Source organism: Setaria viridis, chromosome 1, assembly GCF_005286985.2.
Source record: "Setaria viridis chromosome 1, Setaria_viridis_v4.0, whole genome shotgun sequence".
NCBI classification, from domain to species: domain Eukaryota; kingdom Viridiplantae; phylum Streptophyta; class Magnoliopsida; order Poales; family Poaceae; genus Setaria; species Setaria viridis.
Window position 1 is genome coordinate 5,308,800 of NC_048263.2, and position 20,650 is coordinate 5,329,449.

Here is a 20,650-nt window from a genome sequence, read left to right on the forward strand (position 1 = left end):
TTTCCTGTCGCTTTTCTCCTTCCCCTCCAATGGCGGCACCTTCAGGCAACTCACCCACGCGCGATGCTCCGGAAATAGCGCCTCCGGCGGAAGTAGCGACAGTGGTGGCTCCATCGTCGGAAGAAAGGGCTCCATCGAAAGCCGAAGCTTCTTCCGAGATCCCAATGGCGATCCCAATAGCGGCCTCATCCTCCGCAGCTGCACCGACGGTCACGCCGACTACAAGGAACTTCATCCCAGAGGTCATTACCGAATCCTTCCTCTATCGGCAATACATTTACTTTAGATCTATTTCTTACTTTCGCACCCCTTTTCCTTTTTTTAGGCAATTAGACATCGCATCACTATCCATCTTACGGGAAATCCTGGCCTTGTCTGCCTCGGATCCATGGGGAACCCCGATCCAACCGAGCTCATCAATTTGGAAACCCATAGAATCCCCTTCAAACAATCTACCATGGACCTGGATCACTGGCTGGGCACCTTTAGGTCTTGGCCGAATGAAACTCCCGGTTGGAGGGAGTGGTACCAACGGATAGCCGAACCAAAGAGGGTCCAATGGGACGAGCTCAAAATCGGCCAATGCATCAACCTATCCTTGTCCCAGATGGAGCGCAACGAACCATTAGTGATAGCAGCTTCTTACTTTTGGTCTGATGCTCTCAATGCATTCTTGTTTGGACATGGACCTATGACCCCCACACTGGCCGATGTGGTTCTGCTGACCGGCCTGGACATTTCCTTCCCATACACCCCTTTCCGCCTCTTAGCCGCAACATCGCATCGACTGGACACGAGGGGAATCGGCGGGTGGAAAGGCTTTATCAGATGCAACAAAAGGGCCGGATCTGTTGAGAACAGGGAGCACACGGCCTTTCTAATGATGTGGTTGGAAAAACACTTCTTTTGCGGGAGAGCAGCCGGCCCATCAACCAATACCCAAGCCTTAGCCGAAGCACTATCAGTAGGAACTCCTGTTCCTCTTGGAAAACACTTGCTAGGAGCAGCATACCACATGCTTCATCAAATCGGCATCAAACTTTCCAAGGGGGAGCCGATTGGAAATCCAGGCGGACCCTGGTGGTTCATTAACTTGTGGCTGAACCTTTATATGAGCAAGATCTCTCAGCAGAGGGTGGAACACATGACGTTCCCCAACATCGAATCGGCAGAAGATCCCACTGCTCGACGCCGATGCACATCTTTTGGTGAAGCGGCGTCGGCCTTCCCCGGTTGTCTGTACTCTGCTACAAAAGTGGCCGAGTACTTCCGATGCTTTTACAACGGTTTCAATGAAGACGCAACCTTTAATGACTGCTTTGACCGTCCTTCGCGACGCCTTTTTTATTCATTGCCTTTCTCATTTACGACGGGACGCACCTTTACCAAATATCTACGCCTCTTTTTCTTATAAATGCCGGCCTAGACCCTCCTTCCGAGAGTACCAGTTTGGCTCGGCTTTATTTGCTCAACCTGCTCTCGTCGGCGCGACCTTCAGTCATGTCTTCATCGTCTTCCTCTTCCTCTGTTAACCAGGTGAAAATCTTGCCTTGATCCTTCTTCTCAGTTTAGCTCTTTTGAAGGGAATCACCTTTTTAATCGTTCTTTCCTCAGCCTCGACGCCTTAGCCCCAAACTTGAACGCGCCATCGAGCTCATGCACTCTGATGAACCGTTGTCGTCAGAGGACAAGGACTTAATCAGGGCTCATCGTGATGAACTTCAAGAACATGTCCCTGCCGACATCCGCCGGATCTGGGACTTTTTGGACGGCAACGCCCGCCGGCGACCTCAAGCCGACAGAAGTCATCCGCTTCCTCCACGAGTCGCCCTTGAAGATGCGGCAACAGGGACATCGCGCCCGGCCATGGACCGGGACCACCCTCTCCCCCGTCAAGTCGAAGCGGAGGCTTCGATGAAAGAGATACAAGAAGAGTACATCCGTCTTATGATAGAATTAGGTCGGGCTGAGAGAGAGCGTAAGAAAAAGAATGGTGAGGCTTCGATGAAAGAAATGGACGAAGAGTACATCCGTCTTATGATAGAATTAGGTCGGGCTGCGAGAGAGCGTAAGAAAAAGAATGGTTAATTATTTTTTGTTCTAAGGGCGACTTGTACCTTGTCGGCCGTGTAACTCATCGTCCGTACCGAATGAATACATCGGCCGATTTGGACGATTATATGTTTTCTCTGGACGAACCTTTGTGTATCGGCTGTGTGCCATTTTATTGTGGTTGATCCTTTATGCTCCGACCCATATACTAGGGTAGTATCTTTTCAAGTACCTTCCGTTTAGAGCCCTAGTAAACTCTTCTCCCTCGATTGTTTCCAAAATATAAGCATTTCCTGGAGCACATCTGCCGATTTCATACGGCCCTTCCCATGTAGGGGACCACTTTCCGAATTTAGGATCTTTCGACCCAATCGGCAATACTAACTTCCAAACCAGGTCCCCTGGGGAGAATTGTTTGACTTTGACCTTCTTATCGTACCACCTGGCCACTTTCTTCTTGTTTTCCTCAATGCTTATCAAAGCTCTCAATCGTTGGCCAGCCAAGTCATCAAGTTCCCTTTTCATGAGTGATGAGTAGTCGTCGGCCGTTAACTGATCCTGGAGCGAAATGCGCCTCGACCCCGCCCTTGATTCCCACGGTAGTACCGCATCGTGACCGTACACCAACTGATAAGGGGATAACTTGGTGGCCCCATGGTAAGCCATCCTGTATGCCCATAGGGCTTCAGTTAGACATAGATGCCATTTTTTCGGCTGCTCCTCTATCTTCCTCTTGATTAACTTAATTATCCCCTTGTTGGAAGATTCGGCCTGGCCGTTAGCTTGGGCATAATATGGAGAGGAGTTTAATAATTTGATTCCCATATCGGCTGTGAACTCTTCGAATTCTCCCGATGTGAACATTGTCCCCTGGTCGGTTGTGATAGTCTGGGGAATGCCGAATCGGTAGACGATATGGTCCCTTACGAAATCGACCATGATAGCCGATGTCACGGCTCTTAACGGAATTGCTTCCACCCATTTGGTAAAGTAATCGGTGGCTACCAGAATAAATTTGTGCCCTTTGCTTGATGGAGGGTAAATTTGGCCGATAAGGTCTATTCCCCATCCTCTGAACGGCCATGGCTTGATAATGGGATTCATGGTCGATGCGGACGCACGTTGGACATTCCCGAATTTCTGGCAATCCTGCATCCCTTATAATATTTGAAGCAATCTTCGAGGATCGTTGGCCAGTAATACCCATTATTCTTGATCATCCATTTCATCTTATGGGCCGATTGGTGGGCTCCACACACCCATTCATGGATTTCTCCCATTAGAGTCTTAGCCTCCTCTGTTCCCAGACACTTGAGTAGGACGCCGTCAATTGTTCGGTAGAATAAGTCGTCTTCAAGCAGTACGTATTTGGTAGCATGGAAACGCACCCGTCGATCCACTTTCTTAGACGGATCTTTTAGGTAGTCGGCAATTTCTCTTCGCCAGTCATCGGCCGCGAGTTCCAGAGCCATAGCGCCTAGAATTGGCCGATATCCAGATGCGTGCTGGGCGAGTTTGTTGGCATCCTCGTTGTGATCCCTTGGGATGTGCTCGATTACTGCCGATTTGAATTCTTTTAAGAGCTGCAGACAATCCTCGTAATAAATTCTCAATACATCGTCCTTGCATTCGGACCTCCCCGTTAATTGATCCACAATAAGCATGGAATCCCCAAAGACTTCGACAGAATCGGCCTTAACTTCTCTTAGTAATTGCAACCCCTTTAATACAGCTCGGTACTCTGCTTGATTGTTAGTGGCGGTGGCTTCTATCGGCATAGAAAAATCATAGCTTGCCCCCCGAGGCGATATGAGGACGATGCCGATCCCTGATCCGACCCCACATGACGATCCATCAAAGTATAAAGTCCAAGGTACCGGTTCCACGAAGGTAGTCTCTGGTCCGCAGTGTTGGGCGACGAAATCGGCCATGACCTGACCCTTGACGGCTTTCGCCGATTCATACCGTAGGTCAAACTCTGACAAAGCTAAGATCCATTTGCCGATTCGTCCTTTCAAAATCGGCAGTGACAGCATGTATTTTACTACGTCATCTTTGCATACGACCACACATTCCGCCGACAGTAAATAGTGCCGGAGTTTGGTGCATGAGAAGTAAAGACATAGGCACAACCGCTCCACCGGAGGATATCTTGTTTCGGCGTCCAGAAGTCTTCTACTGACATAATAAATTACTCGTTCCTTTCCTTCGAACTCCTGGACTAGAGCCGACCCAATAGCCTTTTCATCGGCTGATAAGTATAATTTAAATGGCTTACCAGTTTGAGGAGGGACCAATACCGGCGGTGAAACCAAGTAATGCTTGATATCTTCCAGTGCCTTGCATTGCTCCTCCCCCCATATGAACGCCTGGTCGGGCTTCAACTTTAATAGTAGTGTGAAAGCCTGGATCCGCCCAGATAGATTAGATATGAATCTTCTGATGAAATTCACCTTGCCGATTAAAGACTGCAATTCAGTTTTATTCTGTGGGGCCACGACTTTGTTGATAGCTGCTATGGTCTTCCGATTGATTTCTATTCCCCGCTCGTGCACCATGAATCCTAGGAACTGTCCGGCGGACACGCCGAAGGCACATTTATTCGGGTTCATCTTCAGCCCATGTTTCTTAGTGCACTCCAACACTTTTCGCAAATCGGCCAGATGCTCTTTGTGTCCTTTGGACTTGACTACGACGTCGTCGATGTAGATTTCTACCAGTATGCCGATGAGTTTGTGAAATATATAGTTCATGGCTCTCTGATACGTGGCGCCGGCATTTTTTAAACCGAATGTCATTACCATCCACTCGAACAAACCAAGGTGACCTGGACATCTGAAGGCCGTTTTGGGTATGTCTTCTTCGGCCATAAGTATCTGATTGTACCCAGCGTTTCCGTCCATGAAGCTAATAACCCTGTGTCCTGCGGCGGCATCTATCAGCACATCGGCCGTTGGCATGGGGTATCCGTCCATCGGTGTGGCCTGATTGAGATTCCTGAAATCGACGCACACACGCAGCTTTCCATTCTTCTTGTATACTGGTACAATGTTGGAGATCCACTCGGCATAACGGCATTGCCGAATAAATTTTGCTTCGATTAGCCGAGTTATTTCGGCTTTTATGTCTGGTAGAATTTTAGGATTGCACCGTCGTGCAGGCTGTTGATACGGCCGATATCCTGGTTTTATGGGTAGCCGATGTTCAACAATAGATCGATCCAATCCGGACATCTCATGATACTCCCAAGCAAAACAATCCTTAAATTCTCTTAACAAATTCGTCAGTTTACATTTGTATTCTGGATCTAAATTTGCACTAATATAAGTCGGCCTTGGTTTGGTGCCATCGCCTAAGTCTATCATTTCTAGAGAATCGGCCGACGTGAACCCGTACCCTTGCTTCCCATCTTCTCAGGCGAACTGATCCATTTAATCTGAGTCTTCGGAGCCGACTGCTCGGATCGGCTGTAGGCCAAAATCAGAGACCTTCAAGAAGTCAGTATCCCACACTCTACCAGATATGCACTTGACGGTTTCGCAACTCCACTGCTGCGTGTCGGCTGCTGCGATGCTGTATGCGGAGTCGGCGTTGACCACCTCGATGTTATTGCCGACCCATTGTACAAGACATTGGTGCATCGTTGATGGGATGCAGCAATTTGCATGTATCCAGTCTCGGCCGAGAAGCATGTTGTAGGATCCCTTGCCATTAATAATAAAGAAAGTGGTGGGAAGGGTCTTACTGCCGATGGTGAGGTCGACGCAGAGGGCGCCGCGAGCGGGGGATACGTTGCCCTCGAAGTCCTTGAGCATCATGTCTGTCTTGGTCAAGTCATCATCGCTTTTCCCGAGCTTTCGGAGCACGGCAGATGGCATGATGTTGACTGCAGCTCCTCCGTCTACCATTAATCTGGTGAGGGGTCAGCCGTTGACATGTCCTTTAAGGAACAACGCTTTCAGGTGTTGCCGTTTGTTATCTTCGGGCTTCTCGAATGTGGCTATCATTGGCTCCAAAGCCAATTGTGCCATCTGCTCTTCTATCGCCGATATATCCTGTCGGTCGGCAGGAGTCATAAATTCCATCGGTAGTATGAAAACCATGCCGATATCGGCTGCCGATTCATCGCCCGCCGATTCGTCGCCTCCTCTGTCGTTTCTTTTGGGGCGCCATACCTGAGACCTGCCTTCCTTCTTGTCCGTCGTGTACTGTTGTTCTTCCTCCTGCTGTTCCCACTGGCGGAGACGTTGGATCCTTCGTTTTTGAGATTTGGTCAATCCGTCGGGACACCACCTGGGGTTCACTGGTTTGGTTCGTGGCCTGGCACGTTCCCATTCCGGTTCGCGTCCTAAAGGGTTTTCGTCTGTCACTCGAGCATCGGCCATCTCTTCAAGCCGACTGTGAACACTAGCCCTGTTTTCTGGCCGGTCATGTCGATCAAACCTGCCCCCCGGCCTACCATGGCGTCTATCTTCCGACCGGTCATATCGGTCACTTCTGCCCCCCAGCCGATCACGCACGGGAGGGCGCCGGTCGTCTTGGTCGCGCCAGTTCCTGCTGATCGGTTCTGTTTTCCCGTCTCTGGAGCGAGACCTATTGAACGGCCGATTGTTATGATACGGGCCGTTGCACTCAGGGCAATTATCGGCCGAAGGTAGCCTAAGGTTGCTTTCCCAACAGTGGATGAAGAACGGGCACCTCCAGTGATCTTCGTGTCGCCGCATCGCTTCTTCCCGGGATCTTGAGCGTTCATGTTGCCGCTGATATTTTTGGAGCAGGAATTGGGAAGTAATGTGTGGCTCACCTGATTCGCCATCGTCGTCCTCCATCCGCCGCTTCCCCTTGACGTCTTCAGGCGTCGCTTGATTTCTGGGGTCTACGGCACCACTCTTTTTAGCCGATTCGGACGTTAGCACCTTTGTTTGGAGCGAGTTCTTCCCTGTGTCAACCATGTTGGTGGGGAAGGGGTGTTGGTCGATCTTCATCGGCTTGGCTGATTTTGTTGGTACTTCAAATTTAAGTCTGCCCTGCTCAATGGCCGACTGTATCTGCTGCCGGAAGATTTTGCACTCATTAGTGTCATGGGATGTAGCGTTGTGCCACTTGCAATATTTCATCTTCTTTAGTTGTTCGGCAGAAGGTATCGTATGATATGGCGAGAGCTTGATCTGTCCTTCCTGGAGGAGAAGGTCGAAGATTTTATCGGCCTTCGACGTGTCAAAGCCGAACGTTTCAGGCTCTTTCTTGCCGAACGGGCATGATATCGGCTTCTTTCCCTTGACCCACTCTGCAAGACCGACCTCAGCATCTTCTTCGGCTTCAACCTCTTCTAAGAATGCAACCTTCTTCTGGAAGTTCCTCCGTGGATCGAAAGAACGTACCTCCTGTCCAGACAATCGGTGGACGATTTGGCTTAAGCTCTCAAATTCCTGTGAGGCGTATTTTTATTTGATGTGGGGCAGGAGACCTTGAAAGGCTATATCAGCCAGCTGTGCGTCGTTTAGAGCCAAAGTGTAGCATTTGTTCCTGATTTCTCGAAACCTCTGTACATATGAGGATATCGGCTCGTCGCTTCTCTGCTTGAGGCTGGTCAAATCGGACAGCTTCATCTCATGCACCCCGGCGTAGAAATATTTATGAAACTGTCTCTCCAAATCGGCCCATGTAATAATCGAGTTGGGCGGTAAAGTTGTGAACCACTGGAAGGCCGACCCAGACAAGGATGATGAGAATAGCCGCACCCGTAGAGCGTCTTGCGCAGCTGCCTCTCCGCATTGGATGATGAATCTATTCACGTGTTCCACGGTTGAAGTGTCATCCATCCCCGAGAACTTGGTGAAGTCAGGAACTTTATACCGATGGGGAAACGGTAGTAGGTCGTATGTAGACGGGTACGGTGTCCTGTAAGTGTAAGTCTGTACCTTCGGCTTCAAGCCGAATTGTTCCTGAATCACTTCTGCTATACGTGCCGACCAGTCCGGCTGTTGCTGGTAAACTGTTGGTTGGGGAACTGGCACGTGCTGGTATATCGGAGGCGGGACGGCTTGATGCTGAGTGAAAGTATGTGGCATCTGGTGTGTTATAGCCGGCTGTGTAGTCAAGGTCGGCTGTTTGAATGAGCCACTCGTTTCATCATACAGTACGAGCTCTGCCGCTTTGCTCATCTCCGGTACGACAGGCTGGTACGGCGGCATAGTTGGTCGAGTGACCGTCTGGAAAGACGCCTGGAATTGGGGACTTCCCTGACTGGCCGATTGATCCTGAACGGCCGTAGCTGATGGTGCCCCCCAAGGCGCTGGGCTAACTGGAGGGAACGGCGCAGAGGACAGCTGGACAGGGTGTGGCTGAAGGTGTTGTGTGCCATTATACCCCATACGAATTGATGATGAGGAAGCGCCTGAACCCCCATCAGGAAATTGGATCGGCTGATAAGCCGAATTCAAATAACCCTTGTTTGGTGGAATTGGCTGAGTATATGCCGGTCCCTTGTATCCTTGAGGTACCCCGCTACCCATGGAGTTGATGACGGCGTTGTACACCGTATTTGCAAGCACCGGGGATTGATCAATGAAGGCATGATAAACGGACTGTTGGACCATCTCGGCCATCTTGTCCGAGTCCTCGGTGATTGTGATCTGGCGGGGAGTTGGAAACGGAGACTTTTTGATAGTCTCCCCGCTTTTGGTGCGACTGAAGGACTGCAGGCAAGCTTTCCGGTATTGTGCCGTCTCCTTCTCGAGTTCTTCCTTCTAGTCGTCCCTGAGATCTGCCTCTGTCACTTCGATGACGTTTTCTTCGAAGACTTCAGTAGCTTTCGACATGGTGGCGGTTGTAATGGTCCCACCAGGCGTGCCAAAAGTGTGTTGGCGCTAGAAATCGGTCAACCGAATTCCCAGCGTCTGACACACGACCCGGGAGAATCTGCTTAACTCCTGTTCGGGTGATCGCCCTGGTGCGGTTCGCGCGGCGTGCCAGCCAATCTGACCTGTTGATTGGCAAGGTAGAATACATGTCAGATCCAAAGGTCGCGATCGGCTAATTTTCCGATCTCGAGAAAGCTTATCAGCGAATCGGCCGATTTGCCGTAATAAAGGAATCGGCTAGGAAGCAGCCGATTACCGGGCAGCGTGAATGAGAACTATTGGAGTAATCAGCACAATGCTACAGTAACAACACCAGGAATAGATCTAATCGGCTATGTGTAAAATAAGCAGGTTAAATGACTAAATACGAGAAAAGCCGATATTGCCGATTCCTAGCTGGATAACTGATGATAAAACTAGAATAAAAGGTAAAACCTATAATTCTAGTAAATATCGATAACTAGTGAATAAATCTAAACGAAACGACAGCGATGCGCCCGAAGTTAAAGCTTAGAATTTACTCGATAAGCGGAACTTACAAGATCGGCCGGAGGTCAAGTTGATGCAGCCCCGCCAACCCGTACGAACTCGTGAAAAAGAAGAAAGTATTTGGCGAAGTCGTCTGCTTGAAAGTAAGTATGAGGAAATAGTAGTTTGTTGTATTGATTTGTTGATTTATTTTACAGATCTACAAAGGTGGCTATTTATAGCCCCGTACAAACGACTCCTTATCCGACTAGAACTCTATCTCTAACTTTAAACAGAAAAACTTCTTATCCGACTGGGACTCTATCCCAAATCTAAACAGAAAACGAATATTTACGAGTACGATTCGTACTATCTTTATGCGCTTCATGGGCTGACCTCCTCTTCATCTTCATAATCCTTTTTAAGCCCACATCGGCCCAATTACCTCTTTAGCAAGGAGGTAACCGATCAGGACCCACACATCAAGGGCTCAAACTCATCCTGACCCTGGGCACTGGGGTCGGACGAGGCGGAGATCCTCCCTTGGGGGTCGGGGGCGTCCGATCCCAAACCTCAGGGGTCGGGCGAGGCGGAGATCCTCCCTTGGGGGTCGGGTGCATCTGATCCCAAGCCTCAGGGGTCGGGCGAAGCGGAACTCCAAGGATCAATCGGCCGATCCTTGACTGTAGCACCATTCGGCCGATCCTTGACTGTAGCACCATTCGGCCGATTTCCAATTGTCGCCCCTGTATCTCGCAATATCTCCAAATTTCTTTCTCTCCTGACGCCGATTTTACTCGTGTCAAAATCTGGCGTCAACAGAAACACAGACTAAAGTTTAGTTCATGTTACATTGAATGTTTAGATACTAATTAGGAGTATTAAATATAAGTTATTACAAAACTAATTGCATAAATGAAGGTTAATTCGCGAGACGAATCTATTCAGCCTAATTAGTCCATGATTTGATCATATGATGCTACATTAAATACGTGCTAATCATGGATTAATTAGGCTTAATAGATTTATCTCGCGAATTAGTCACGGCTTATGCAATTAGTTTTATAATTAGTTTAATTGGTATCATACATTCGATGTGACCCGAACTAAAAATTAGTTCACGAAAATTAGTCCATGGATCCTGGGTGTTTCATGACCTTTCCGCCTTGGCGTGTTTCATGACCTTTTCGCCTTTCAGTTGATCCATCCTGCCTAAAGAAAAACACTTTCAGTTGATCCTCGCGCGAGGGGACCCGTTGAAATTTTCAGTGCATTTCGAGCTGCCTCCTTGACGATTAGGAGCGCGAGCTCTCGGTAGCCTATCAGTGTTCGGTGCTCACTTGAATTTTCGGTGCGCTTACGGATTTGTCTAGCTGACTTACCTAGTTCTCGAATTCGCGTCGGTTTCACGGTGACGGACGAAAATTTGATGCTGATCGGTGGCCCTAGCAACCACACGTCCACACCGATACCGACGGCCATACAACGGCACACGACTAGGCAGTTCTACCTGCCGTATTGTTCGTGTCCAATCAGACGTTGCTGTCGTAAGGTCTAAGCACAGAGCACATTAATCGACTTATGATAGCCTTGTGTTTCAGTTTCACTGTGATGTTCAAATACAAAAAAGGGGTCTTGTTGCTTTCTTCATTAAAAACAGTAAATTTGTAAATTCTTACACGAGCGATTAATACGTAGCATGTTTCGGAAAAAAAAACCCAGATCAATACTAGTACGAAAATTATGTTTTTTTTATAAAAGAAGAAAAACTAAATATCGTAATCTAAAGTCCATGCGAAATGGGCGCCTCAACCAACTTTTATCTGCTACTCCAAAGCCTAGCTGAAAGTTCGGTAGCAGCCGAGACAGACACTGACGATGGTATAGCTCTGAAACAAACGGCAACAGCTTTGCGTTTGCTGCAGCGGTGACGTCGCCGTGACGTCAGGGCCTGGTGGGCCCCGCTCACCTACCACGGGCCACGGCCACCAACCCCCACGTCCCTTTCGCGGCTAATCCTCATCCACTGCCTCGCGCCACGTCACTTCCCTCCGACCACACTTCTTCTTCGTCCAGCCAGCAGCGTGCTCCGGCAGCCTCTCCTAACCCAAACTCCATTTGCCCCCCCATGCAGCAGGATCTTCTGCCAAACCAAGTACTTGTTCGTTTCAGTTTATAAGTCGGTTGAAAAGTTGAAACAGCTGATTTGTTGTGGGAGAAAAATACTGTTTGATGACTGATAAGCTGACTGAATAAACTGAAGCGAACAGATCTCAAACTACCCGCTAGAGTGTGTGATGGCCTTTTTGTTTTTTTCCGATCGGTGAAGAAGAAACGCCACCTGCTCCTCCCCCGACCCCCTCCCCTTGCACGGAATGCTCAAGCAGAGCCTGTTTGTCTTGGTCACTGGACGACCTTTGGACTGAGGCAGAGTTGCTGGTCTGTACATGGATGACAATTTGTGCCATCTCACCACTAGCGGAAATGTTCAGGTCAAAACAAAACGGGGATTGGCCTTGTGCTCCATCAAGTGCAGACTTGATCTTACATCGAAGCAACCATTCTTGTGCTTGTACAGTCTGACATTGCATTGGCCTCGTTTCTCCAAGTACAGCCCTTTAGGCCTACTAAAACAAGCTTATTATATGCACATGTACTGGCCTTGCTCTACCTACCAGATGTACAGTACAGTTCTAACTCTATTGAAAAAAAAAACTTGCACGTGCCCAGCCTGCCCTTGCTCTACCTACCAGCTGTACAGTACAGTTCTAACTCTATTGAAAAAAAAAAACTTGCATGTGCCCAGCTTGCTCCCTCTATATAGCGCACGCACTACTTGTGCTCTCCCAAGGCCAAAACCACCCGCTCCCCACCACATCTTCTCCGTCGCCGTCGCGCACCCCCACCTCCTGCGCCGCCGTCTCCGATTCGACATCCTCCGGCCGGCGCCCGGCGTCACGGGAGCGAGAGAGCGAAGAATGGGCAGCCTGGCGTCGGAGAGGACGGTGGTGGGGTGGGCCGCCCGGGACGCCACCGGCCACCTCTCCCCGTACACCTACACCGTCAGGTACGCGCTTCCGCCGCCCTCCGCCGGCCATGGCCGTCTCCATCGCTCCGGTCTTCGTCGCTCCCTTCCTGCTCGATCTCCGTTCTTTGAAACGTGCACGCGAAGGAGAATTCAGGAAGACGAACAGATTCTGCTGCGTCTTTAGTAGTTCTCGTGCGGTCAGTTTGTTTTACACTTTTACTCCTCCGCGATCAGGAACACAAATCTGATGGATGGTTTCGCAAAAAGAGAAAACAAGGAATCCGATCGATGAATGGTTGTGAAGGAAAAATACCATCGAATTTTTTTTTCTTCTATCCAGTAACTGCAGGTGCAACTTCTATCCACCTGATTCCTCCGACCAGGCTGAAAAACAGAACGTAAAGCCATAACCTTCGCTTTCAGTCAGTACGTAGGTTTCTGTGGTGCAATTCGATCGGCAGACAGGCAGCACCTATCGATTGCATAAATGCATAGTCATATTCCTTTTACAGAGTTTCCGTATTCATATTCCTTTTACTAGAGCTCTCTGAAGGAAAGTGATGAAATATTATCTAATTGTCTCAAAACTTGCATATGCTCGTCTTCCTGCAAGAATCCACTAACACTTGTCCCTCTTTTTCCATGGGTTTGTTGTGGCGACAACGTAAAACAGGAAGACAGGCCCTGAGGATGTGGTGGTGAAGGTGCTGTACTGTGGGATCTGCCATACTGACATCCACCAGGCCAAGAACCAGCTCGGTGCTTCGAAGTACCCCATGGTCCCTGGGTAAGCACAAAGCACATCCATAGCTTTTTCTTTCGTCTTCTAGCGTTTCAGCAGTACTAGGGATCGAGAATGATCAACAATAAACCGAAAATTCAAGTGTTCTATTCAACTTCCATGAAGTTTTCTGAAAAGTGTGAAAGGATAGACAGTAGTAACAGCTACTTTTTGGAGCAATTTGATGAGAAATTACATGTATAATCAAACTTAGGTATGTATGATGTATCGGATTTGACCCGCAAAGATTAGTAGGTATGAGTGCACATTTGGTAACTGGAAATGACCATATCATTTCAGAACTGTTGTCAGGTTTACATGTTGTCACAATCACTCTTTGGTGGGTTAGTTGTGAATAACTGTCAATCACCGCATTATTTGAAACGTAAAGATAAAACACCGCTTTAGTAGATTGCTTACTTTCGGAAACCGCATTCCTATCCTTTTTCGTTATAGCTAAAGAGCTACACCATCATTTTGACAGCCATGAGTAAAGCCAACCTCACCAAACTTTTTCCAACAGCACAACAGCTCCACACCTGTGAACCGATAGTGTTGTGAAATGCACACTTGTAATCATGGGCTGCCTTGCTGATGACTGAAACTTTTCAGGCATGAGGTTGTCGGTGAGGTAGTGGAGGTTGGGCCCGAGGTGAGCAGGCACCGCGTCGGCGATGTCGTCGGCGTCGGGGTGATCGTCGGGTGCTGCCGCGAGTGCCGCCCCTGCAAGGCCAACGTCGAGCAGTACTGCAACAAGAGGATCTGGTCCTATAACGATGTCTACACCGACGGCCGGCCCACGCAGGGAGGGTTCGCCTCCACCATGATCGTCGACCAGAAGTGAGTTCCTCTAAACACCAGTCGATCACCACTGCACTTACAATTCAGCACTATCTGGTCAGTGTTCTAGAGAGATTTATTTATTTATAACATAAAAATTATTGTTCTGGACAAAGCAAGCAAGAACTTTAACTTGAATTATGTGAAGTGGATGAGGTCAAATCCTTCTAGAAAAGGTGGAGGAAAGTATGGGTACAGTGAAGAAATGTTATCATTGAGAAAGTTCATCATCTAGATGCAACTCCAAGTATGGGTATGGATGTTGTGACCAGGCAACAGTGCGATGTCAAAAAGTAAGACTAGTGTGCTAGCTCAACTTTGTGAAGTTGAACCATCACCACAGAAGCCGAATTCTCACCTACTCATCTGAAGAATGGTCACCTAAACACTGGTGGTTGGGAGAAATGAGGATACCTTTCCTCCATCCTTTGATCCACAAGTTCTCTACAACAACTGCTGTCTTTTTTAGGCAGTGGACAAATCGCACTACCTATCCCTCCACGGAACGTATTTGGTGTAAACTATCTACCCCGTGCAATTTTGAAAACTATGAATCAAGGTCACAATATGTTAATCTAATGGATAGGGTTAGTGGTGGGATTATTTTCCGGTTAAGCCTCCCCACCCGCCAGCCACTTTTGATGCAGCACATTTTCCATGATATGCAAAAGTGGCCGGCGGGTGGGGGGGCTTAACTGCAAAATAATCCCACCACTAACCCTATTCATTGGATTAGCATTTTGTGGCCTTGATTTATAGTTTTAAAGGTTGCACGGGGTAGATGGTGCAATTATTCATTGGATTAGCATCTTGTGGTCTTGATTCATAGTTTCAAAGGTTGTACGGGGTAGATGGTTTGCACCAGATACGTTCCCCATCCATCTACAGTATGAAATATCGATTTTTCTTTTGATATATGTGAATTATGATAGACAGTAACTCCTAGCTATTGAATTTGGTAACAATTACCGATCTCTGTGTTGATCGAGTTGAAGATTATAATTTATACTCCCTCCGTCTCAAATTACTATTCATTTTATCTTTTATAAGTACGTAGCATTTACAAATTTAGACATAATATATATCTAGTTGCCTAGCAATTAAAATATCGGTTCACGTGCAGGTTCGTGGTGAAGATCCCGGCGGGTCTGGCGCCGGAGCAGGCAGCGCCGCTGCTATGCGCGGGCGTGACGGTGTACAGCCCACTAAAGCACTTCGGGCTGACGACCCCCGGCCTCCGCGGCGGCATCCTGGGCCTCGGCGGCGTGGGCCACATGGGCGTGAAGGTGGCCAAGGCCATGGGCCACCACGTGACGGTGATCAGCTCGTCGTCCCGGAAGCGCGCGGAGGCGATGGATCACCTGGGCGCGGACGCGTACCTGGTGAGCTCGGACGGCGACGCCATGGCGGGCGCCGCCGACTCGCTGGACTACATCATCGACACGGTGCCCGTGCACCACCCGCTGGAGCCGTACCTGGCGCTGCTGAAGATGGACGGCAAGCACGTGCTGCTGGGCGTCATCGGCGAGCCGCTGAGCTTCGTGTCCCCCATGGTGATGCTGGGCCGCAAGTCGATCACGGGCAGCTTCATCGGCAGCGTGGAGGAGACCGCCGAGACGCTGCAGTTCTGCGTCGACAAGGGGCTCACCTCCCAGATCGAGGTGGTCAAGATGGGGTACGTGAACGAGGCGCTCGAGCGGCTGGAGCGCAACGACGTCCGCTACCGCTTCGTCGTCGACGTTGCCGGGAGCAACATCGAGGAGGCCGTGGCGGCGGCGGAGGCGCCGAGCAACTGATTGACGGTGCCCTGTGTGCGCGTGGACCGTGAGGCTGTGTCGGTCTCGTGTGTCGAGGTGTGCGTGGGCTTTCTGCTTCCTTGGGCTGAGTTGTGTGTGTTCTGGCCTTCTGGGCTTGGCGAAGGGCGAGTGACCGCTGCAGCTGAATTGCTGGCACAGAGAGAGTTTGTTCGATCGGCATCAGCTTGCAGACGGGATGGTGGATGCTTGAGTTGTTCTCAGGCCAAATAACTATGTAATATTATTCCTATAAAAAAACTACTCCTATGTAGTATACTTAGAGTATGCCTGTATCTAGTGTTTCTGGCGTTGCGTGTTTGTGCTAAACTTTTTGTCGGCCGTTTGTACAAAAAAAAAAAAGTGCCACTGCATCTGTCGCAATGGGCTGGACCGCTGGAAGTACACTAGGCCGCTTCGTACTGGGCCACAGTAAGTAATCCGGCTTGACCAGAAGAAGAGAGTTGGTACCAATTTCTAAGCCCAGCGTGATCGAAATCAGGCCTACGTTCCAGCTCGGTCCTGCCTCCAGAAGAGAGGCAGGCAGGCGAAGGCGCAAACGCCTCGCCGGCACGCCGCCGCCGCCGCCGCCGTCTCCCTGCCCTGATTTGCTAGGCCGCAGAGCGCCTCGCAGCAGCAGCAGCAGCAGCCAGCAGCCCTCAGTGGGCACGCACGCACAGGAGGACGCGCAGGCACCACGAGAACCCATCCTCTTCAAGTCCGGCCGGGTGGGGGCCCGGCTGCGTTGCATCGCCCTCTCATTACTGTTCTGCGCAGGGGTGTTAAGGCCCCAGAAACAGCTGGCTGCTGCTGCGAGCGGCGTCCTCCCTCGCTCCTCACCACACCAGCTCACTGCCGGCTGCCCGCCACGCCACTCCTATAGCTGATACTGCGCACCTGCTGGTTGTCGCTACCAGCGATCGGCCGCTGCTCCCCGTCCTGCGCTCACTTGATTGCGAGACAGTTCATAATAAACTCAGCTCCACTGATGGGACGAGCCCAGTTCATTCAGCTTCGCCTGTATGCGATGGAACCCAACAAATTTCATCGGAATTGCGTAGAAAAAAACCATTGGATTCGAGCATAACAATCCCATAAATGCATCGACGGTTTTGAGCATCATTAAGAGCCGTTCGTGTGAACAATGGACGGGTTGCCGTTCTGCAACGCGGCACGGATCTGCCTGCCCGTTTTGTTCGGTTGCGCTCGCAGGCGTGCCGCAATGTGGGTGGGAACACCCGGAACAGATGGGCTTGCTCCAAATCCGAGCAGATCTGAACCTGCAGGTTTTGGGCGCATCTCACTCACAGCACCTCCTTTTTCGAACAAACCGTGACCACATTCAAGTAAAGAAACGGCAGGCTCGATTACTGCCGACCTCCTCTTCCATTTCCACCTTTCCGGCTTCCGCCGCCGCTCTGTTTCCTTCCTTGTGAATTCAGAGCGGCCGGATGCCGAAGAATAAACAGCGAGCAGAGCTCCTCCTACATACAACGGCCACGAGAACAACTACTAGTAGTACTGCTACACAGGGATCGGATCTTGATTAACACAATGCTTCGCATTGATTCGATCTGATTCGGTTTCCCTACGGCCGGGTGACGACGACGGTGGCGCCGACGCGCTCCGCGGCGGCGCGCATCACGCCCTCCACGATGCACGCCTCGCCCACGGCCCCGGCGCCGCACCCGGCGCGGAGCCCCGTGCCGGACATGTACCTGCGGACCTCGGCCCGGATCATCTCCTGCATCGCCGCCACCAGCTCGCCGCTGAACGGGTACGCGGCGGAGGAGGAGGGGGACGGCGGCGACGGGGAGCGCGAGGGGGAGAGCTCCTGGAAGTGGCTCCGGGCGCTGTCGTGGTGGAACCCCGGCGACGCCTGGTCCAGCCCCGGCAGCGAGAGGGAGAGCGAGGTGAGCGGGTCCTCGTCCCGCGACGGCGGCGGCGGGGGAGGGCGCGGGCGCGCGTCCGCGGCGGTGATGGCGTCGAACCCGCCCGCGCGCGGGACGGGGCGGAACACCTGCGCGCCGCCGCCGGAGCCGTGGCTGAGCTCGCTGCGCTCCGACCCCGTCGGGCTCCCCGGCCCGGGGCTTGCACGCTTGCACGGCCGCTCAGCTTCGGGCCCCTCCTCCGCCGCCGCCGCCGTGGTGGCGGTGGAGAGCTTCCGCTTGAGCGACGAGTTCCAGTGGTTCTTCACGGCGTTGTCGGTGCGGCCGGGGAGCAGGCGCGCGATGGCGGCCCACCGGTTGCCGAGCCGCGCGTGCGCCGCCAGGATCGCGGCGTCCTCCTCGGGGGTGAAGGGCCGCCGCTCCACCTGCGGCGACAGCTGGTTGCACCACCGCAGCCGGCACGACTTGCCCGACCGGCCCGGGATGCCCCGCCCGATCGCCGTCCAGTTCCGCGCGCCGTGACGCTCCACCAGCCGCCGCAGCGCCTCGTCCTCCTCGGGGCTCCAGGGGCCCTTTATCCTGTCGCACTCCGACCCCACTCCCATCGCCCTGACACACTGATTCGCTGCAGCTGCTGCTGGCAATGGCGGTGCGTGAGATTGTGTGATTACTGGTTAGCAAGCAGCTCGATTGGGACGTCTCGATCCGTGGCTGGAGGAAGGGGAAGGAGAGGCCGGGGGGCTTATATAGCCGGGGAGAGACGGGGAGGGAGGGGTGACCGGGAACGGCCGGTGGCTGGTCACCGGGTTACAGCTGGCGAGGTGCCACCTCACGCTCGTTTTCGCCGCCCCAATGGCGGGTGGGGTCGGTGGTGGTGTGGTCCCACATGGCGGTGGGGATGCGAGGCCGCGGAGCGGACGGGATCGAGGCCGTTTGGCTGTTAATCATGGGGTCCCCCCGGGCGGTTTGAATTTTGAATTGTTGTTTTGTTTCCGGGGTTCCGTACCGTCAAACGCAGGAGTACGTTAAAAATCTGACCAGCTATCGATCGGGTTAAAATTAACTCCACTCGTTGGAGTGTTCGTTACAGCTCCGTATCACTGCACGTTTCTGTTCCTTTTGCACGCTGCATTTTAGATTTCTACTTCCACTAGCGTTCAAATGGCCAAATGTGTAATCCATTTCGTTTGCGGAATGTTCGTATTTTTTATTCGCACAAAAAAATGATGCCATAAAAATCGGAAACAGACCGACAGGGCGTGGCGATGTGGTTATCCGGTGGCCGCGGGAGTTCGCATCCAAATCCATCCAACCCCATCCATCCATCCATCCATCCCCCTTGGAGCTGGAATCAAATCATGCATGGGATGCGATGCAAGCCGCAGCGGCACGGTGTGTACCCAACCCGCGGCCCATCCCGCCGAATTGATGACGGGTCGCCGGGCGGTGGGCCCCGCCACGCCCGTACATGTGTACAAGCCGGACAGTACGACCGCTGTGCGCGACGGTTTGTGGTGGGGGGGCCTCCCCCACCCGCGCGACCCGCGCCGACGCGGCACCCACCGCCACTGACAGCTCGGGCCGGATGGGATGAAGTCCCACGGGACAGCGAGGGAGCACGTGGGGGATGGTGGTGGCGGGGGGTTGGGGCGGAAGGCGACAGGGGAAAGGATAGGGGGGAAGGGCGCGGCGGTTTGCGGGGTGGTGGGGCCGGTGGCCAGGCTGGAGCGCAATCTCTCGGGGTGGGGTGGGGCGGGGCAATAAAAACCGGCGCGATTTCGTGGAGGGAGGCATGGCAGTTATGGGCACAGCTCAGCTTCCCGCGGCCCAGGTGTCTCCGTGTACGTGCGCCTGCTCACCGCCGCTGCCCCGCTGCCTCTGACGCGCCGCGCCACGGGTGGGTCGTACTCGTACGGCCGGGGGAGCTGGCACCCACTGCTGCTGCTGCTGCTGCTGGAGCGATGCGGGTGAAGGATAAAGAAACGTGCTCCATTGTTACCCGCCGTTGGAACGGATGGATCGCCGTGACAGCGAACGTGATCACTGTTAGTCTTCTGTTACTGCACTGACTGTAGATCTGTAGCCACGTTCGTGGTGGAGTAAATCTGATGCGATGATGCAAAAGCAGCGGCCGTGACGACTGACGAGCTGGCGACGCGTCGTCTGGTACCCCGACGGGTAAAGAAAGGAGGCTTTCACGGTGTCGTCAGTTGGAGGAAAAGATGGTCACGGTTAGAGTAACTGCCTAGTACGTACGTGCAACCGTCCGGGTCGCAGCGCAGCGGCGGCAGCGGCTGCCCGGAGACGACCGGTGGAGCGCACCGTACAGGGAGCATTGACTACTCCTCCCAGTCTCCAGCAACCACCAGCACCACCACCGCCACGGGGAGCAGCACAGCGAAGCAAAGCAAAGAGAAGCAAGCGCCCCGCGATCGCGTGCAGATGCAACGCACGCCGTCGCGGGTGCACGCGAGAGGCGGCTCCACGTACGCGTACGGCGCGGACACGTCGCGGGCCGCGGAAGACGACAGCCGTGGGCCTCGAACGCCCCAATGAAAGCAGGAGAGATAGAAAGGGAGAGAGGAAAAGAAAGCAGGGGAGAGGGAGAGGGGGAGGAAGTCAGAGGCGGCGGCAGCAGCATCGCATCGGCATCGGAGGGGGGTGGGGACGTGGATCTGGGGAGGCGCAGGGCCAGGCTGGCTGGCGCGGCTTTAACGGCCTCCCACCGCACCGACACCGGCCGGTACTGTACCACCGCACTGTACCCTGCGGCTCCCTCAGGCCAAGATCCCGTTCCGCAATAGAATACTCCTAGAGCGGGAGGAGCCAGATCCATGGCGACCAGGCCGACCAACCTCCCCACCCGTTTCGGTTACGGGCGCAGGCGGCAGGCAGCTTCCTTGCACCTTCGCTCCCGATCCGTGGCATCGGCATTT

General features: G+C 52.3%; 2 protein-coding genes across 2 annotated transcripts; one reads left to right on the forward strand and one right to left on the reverse strand.

Annotated features, from left to right (window-relative positions):
- Positions 1 to 12,211: 12,211 nt before the first annotated feature.
- LOC117858705 (probable cinnamyl alcohol dehydrogenase) lies at positions 12,212 to 16,113 on the forward strand. The gene is made up of 4 exons (XM_034741834.2): positions 12,212 to 12,450; positions 13,085 to 13,198; positions 13,805 to 14,032; positions 15,156 to 16,113. Exons 1-4 carry the CDS (start codon positions 12,362 to 12,364, stop codon positions 15,826 to 15,828), a joined length of 1,104 nt encoding a protein of 367 aa, XP_034597725.1. The 5' UTR covers positions 12,212 to 12,361; the 3' UTR covers positions 15,829 to 16,113.
- A 1,059-nt stretch (positions 16,114 to 17,172) lies between these two features.
- On the reverse strand, positions 17,173 to 18,448 carry LOC117838758 (transcription factor MYB77). The gene has a single exon (XM_034718947.2). The coding sequence runs from the start codon at positions 18,317 to 18,319 to the stop codon at positions 17,414 to 17,416; it is 906 nt and encodes a 301-aa protein (XP_034574838.1). The 5' UTR covers positions 18,320 to 18,448; the 3' UTR covers positions 17,173 to 17,413.
- Between the last annotated feature and the right edge of the window lie 2,202 nt (positions 18,449 to 20,650).

Excerpts from the sequence above, each read along its gene's own strand:
- LOC117858705 (XM_034741834.2), top strand. The coding sequence starts at position 12,362 with ATGGGCAGCCTGGCGTCGGAGAGGACGGTGGTGGGGTGGGCCGCCCGG. Across the intron at positions 13,199-13,804 it reads AAGTACCCCATGGTCCCTGG|GCATGAGGTTGTCGGTGAGG; the intron begins GTAAGCACAAAG and ends GAAACTTTTCAG. Across the intron at positions 14,033-15,155 it reads ACCATGATCGTCGACCAGAA|GTTCGTGGTGAAGATCCCGG; the intron begins GTGAGTTCCTCT and ends GTTCACGTGCAG.
- LOC117838758 (XM_034718947.2), bottom strand. The coding sequence starts at position 18,319 with ATGGGAGTGGGGTCGGAGTGCGACAGGATAAAGGGCCCCTGGAGCCCC.